At 39.8% G+C, this 3,318-nt stretch overlaps 1 protein-coding gene across 1 annotated transcript; it reads right to left on the bottom strand.

Moving 5' to 3' along the window:
• Nucleotides 1-216: 216 nt before the first annotated feature.
• LOC131046630 (receptor-like protein 7) lies at nucleotides 217-2,643 on the bottom strand. The gene has a single exon (XM_057980405.2). It carries the CDS (start codon nucleotides 2,641-2,643, stop codon nucleotides 217-219), a length of 2,427 nt encoding a protein of 808 aa, XP_057836388.2.
• Nucleotides 2,644-3,318: the final 675 nt, after the last annotated feature.

A 3,318-nucleotide genomic window follows, 5' to 3' on the forward strand; every position in this document is an offset into this window, starting at 1 on the left:
TTATTATTAGTTTCGTGAGATAGAAACAATGCTATAATAGCAAGTCAAATCCTGTAGCAATTTAAATGAAAGCTCAAACAATACTTTTGTGCATATCAATGCGAGCATGGCACAACTAGTTTTTTTTCCCCCTTTTTTTCATATTTAAAAACTATATGAAATGTATTCAACTTGAAAAATGAGTTCAAAAATCTATTCTGGTGGAGAAATAAACATTCACAATGTCCTATTACGTATGGAAGGAAACAGAAACTTCAAAATATTATCAACCCCTTCAAAGTACTTCATTCTACAACTCTCTCTGACGGAAATCAACAACACTAATATACTAAAAAATCCTGCTCCATATGACCAACCTAGTCCAATTCCGTACCAGGGTATATTCTCGCTTTCCTCGTCATCTTTATCTTTAGCACCCTTTACAGGAGGAGGAGGTGCAAATTTCGGCCAATTGCAATTCTTTGGAAGTGGGCATCCCTGCAAATTTGGATTTCCAGAATATGATGTATTTTCAAATGTGATCATCTGTCCTCCTTGCGGTATGCTTCCAGAGAGATTGTTGTTGGACAAATTTAAATATGCCAAAGAGCTCAGAGATTGAAGCTCCGATGGAATATTTCCTGAAAGCTTGTTTGAAGAAAGATCCAACGATTCAAGTCGACTCATATCCCCCAAACTATGTGGAATAATTCCACTAAGATTGTTCATGGATAGGTTTAGAAACATCAACCCTTTCAACTTTCCAAAATCAAGAGGTACATCTCCATTCAATTGGTTGCTCGAGAGATCTATGCTAGTGAGTGTGGAAAGAATATATGGGTAGTGTAGTTCTGTACCTTTGGGAGTCATATCCAATCCAGGAGTATATATCATGATACCACCACGCCCATACGCCAGTTCACTCTGCAGCACATAACCATCCTCTCTTGCTACAGCCATTGCGGGTAAAAATACAATGTTGTGTGGAATAGAGCCTGATAAATTGTTGGAAGAAAGGTCTAAGATCTGGAGCTGCTTCAACTCGCCGATTTCTGAAAGAATGTTACCGCTGAACTGATTGTCCTTCATCACCAGCACTTGTAGAGATGAAATATTCCTAATTGACTTTGGAAGATGTCCTGTGAATTTGTTGTGCCCAATATCAAGTACCTGTAAATCTGTATCATTGGTAAATGAAGGAAGGAAGGTTCCGCTGAGCTGATTATTTCTTATCACCAAGCATTTGATGCCAGACGAGACGGTTAGCCCTTGAGGCATCCTTCCCTCCAGACTGTTACCTCCTAAATTTAAGTCATAAACTGGCGACCTATCATCCATTAAGCACCAAGGAATCATTCCACCCAACTTGTTATTTTCAAGATTTAACTTTCCTATCGGTACAGACGAATTGCACAAGCTTGGAGGAATGTTGCCGGTAAACAAATTGTCATTGAACATCAAAATAATAGGAAACACATACGGAAGTGGTATAAAAGCATGCCGGATTTCCATTATTGGCCACACAGAAGGTATGTGTCCACTGAATGCATTGTTAGATACATCCAAGATTTGTATGTCAGAATTCGGACCATTTGAGAAAAGGGGGCCATGGAGATGATTCCGTGAGATATTTAGTTCTGATAAGGAAGCAGCGATAGCCCATAGCCAAGAGGGGATTTCTCCAGCAAGACCGTTGTTAGCTAATGTCAAGGACTGTAAAGAGAACTGAGTTGAAATCCATTGTGGAATTTGACTGTCCATCAGACATGACACCAACTCTAATTGATAGAGCTGGAAATTGGGAATCCAGGATGTACTAATATTTAGTGTGCAATTGGATAGAGAGAAATTCCTTAAATTGGCAAGGTTATGGAAAAAACCCTCTGAAATTGTTATCTCATGGTTTAGTGAGAGGTAGAGAGTTCCTATAGAGGATGGCAACGCCCAAGAAGGGTTACTCTCATTGAGTCTATTACCATGGGCGCAGAGTTCAGTAAGGGAGGTAAGCCCTGCAAATGACAAGGGAAGAGTCCCACTCAATTGGTTGAAGGAAACATCCAAAACCTCAAGAAAAGGAAGATTGCCCCATGCAAATGGAATTTGACCACTTAATCGATTCTCTGAGATGTAGAGATGTCTCAAAGCAGAAATATTGTTCAGACAATCTGGCAAGCTTCCACTCAGTTGATTCCCTCTAAGACTAAGTAAAGTCAGATTTGTGAGCATACAAATGCTAAGGGGTATTTCCCCACTCAATCTATTGTAATCTATCGTTAGAGATTGAAGAAAATGGAGATCTCCCAAACAGGAAGGAAGAGTACCTGTTGTGCCAATGTTCCATATGTCTATCTGCGTAAGAAATGGAAGTTTGCACAGGCTATCAGATATGACTCCTCCTCTTATTCCGTTGTAGTCCATATATGACCTCAGACTTATCCCCGCTACATGCCTCTCGTCCTGATCGCATGTTATGCCATCCCACTTGCAGCAGTCTGTTTCATTTGTCCATGGAGTACCGTAAAAAGTGGCAGGGGAGGTGAAGTTCAAGGAAAGAAGAGCTTCAGATTCCTGCAGTGGACATCTACATAGGCATACAAATGGGTTGGTGAAGAAGAAGATAAAAAATACAGTAATGGTAGGAAACTTAGATGTAGGCATAGCCATTGCAGGGATGATAATCATGTTGCAGAGGAAAGGTAATTGGTAAATGATAATCATGTTGAGAGTATTATACGTGCATGACCGTGCAATAGACGGTCATTGTTGAACTTGTAAACCTGTAGTTGGTCAATGTTCTACTTGTAAACCTGCACTACCGCGTTTTATTTATTGTAAAGGACAAATTTGCATTCAAGAGGGATAATCATTCAAGTGTAGATAGTGGACTACAAAGCAGGTGCGTGTGTGTATAGAGACGCGGGATGTAGTGAACTTCACGCAAGGCGACTTTAGCGAGAAACATAATGGGAATAGGAATGGCAATGGGAATGGGTAACTAGCATATGTATTAAATATTTCTAGCACTTATTGTCAAAAGGAGGTGCAACAGTTGTGTTAATTGTCAATAGACTATTCTTCGTGAGAACTTCACCGAAATCATATCTCATGCCGCAAAATTCTCACGCCGAAAACTGTGTCTGAATTTTCTGGGTATGTATGGACAATTAAATGAAACATGGATATGTGGACCCATTTAATACAATAAATAAGTGGAAGAAACGCGGAATGACAGAGGAAATCATGTGGAACAAATAGGAAGAAATAAAAGAGTCGGTAAAAAACGCAATGCGCTCCAGCTGTTTTCACGTATGCAGATATACGGGTTTACTATTATCAGAA

Source organism: Cryptomeria japonica, chromosome 11 (genome assembly GCF_030272615.1).
Source record: "Cryptomeria japonica chromosome 11, Sugi_1.0, whole genome shotgun sequence".
Lineage (NCBI taxonomy): Eukaryota > Viridiplantae > Streptophyta > Pinopsida > Cupressales > Cupressaceae > Cryptomeria > Cryptomeria japonica.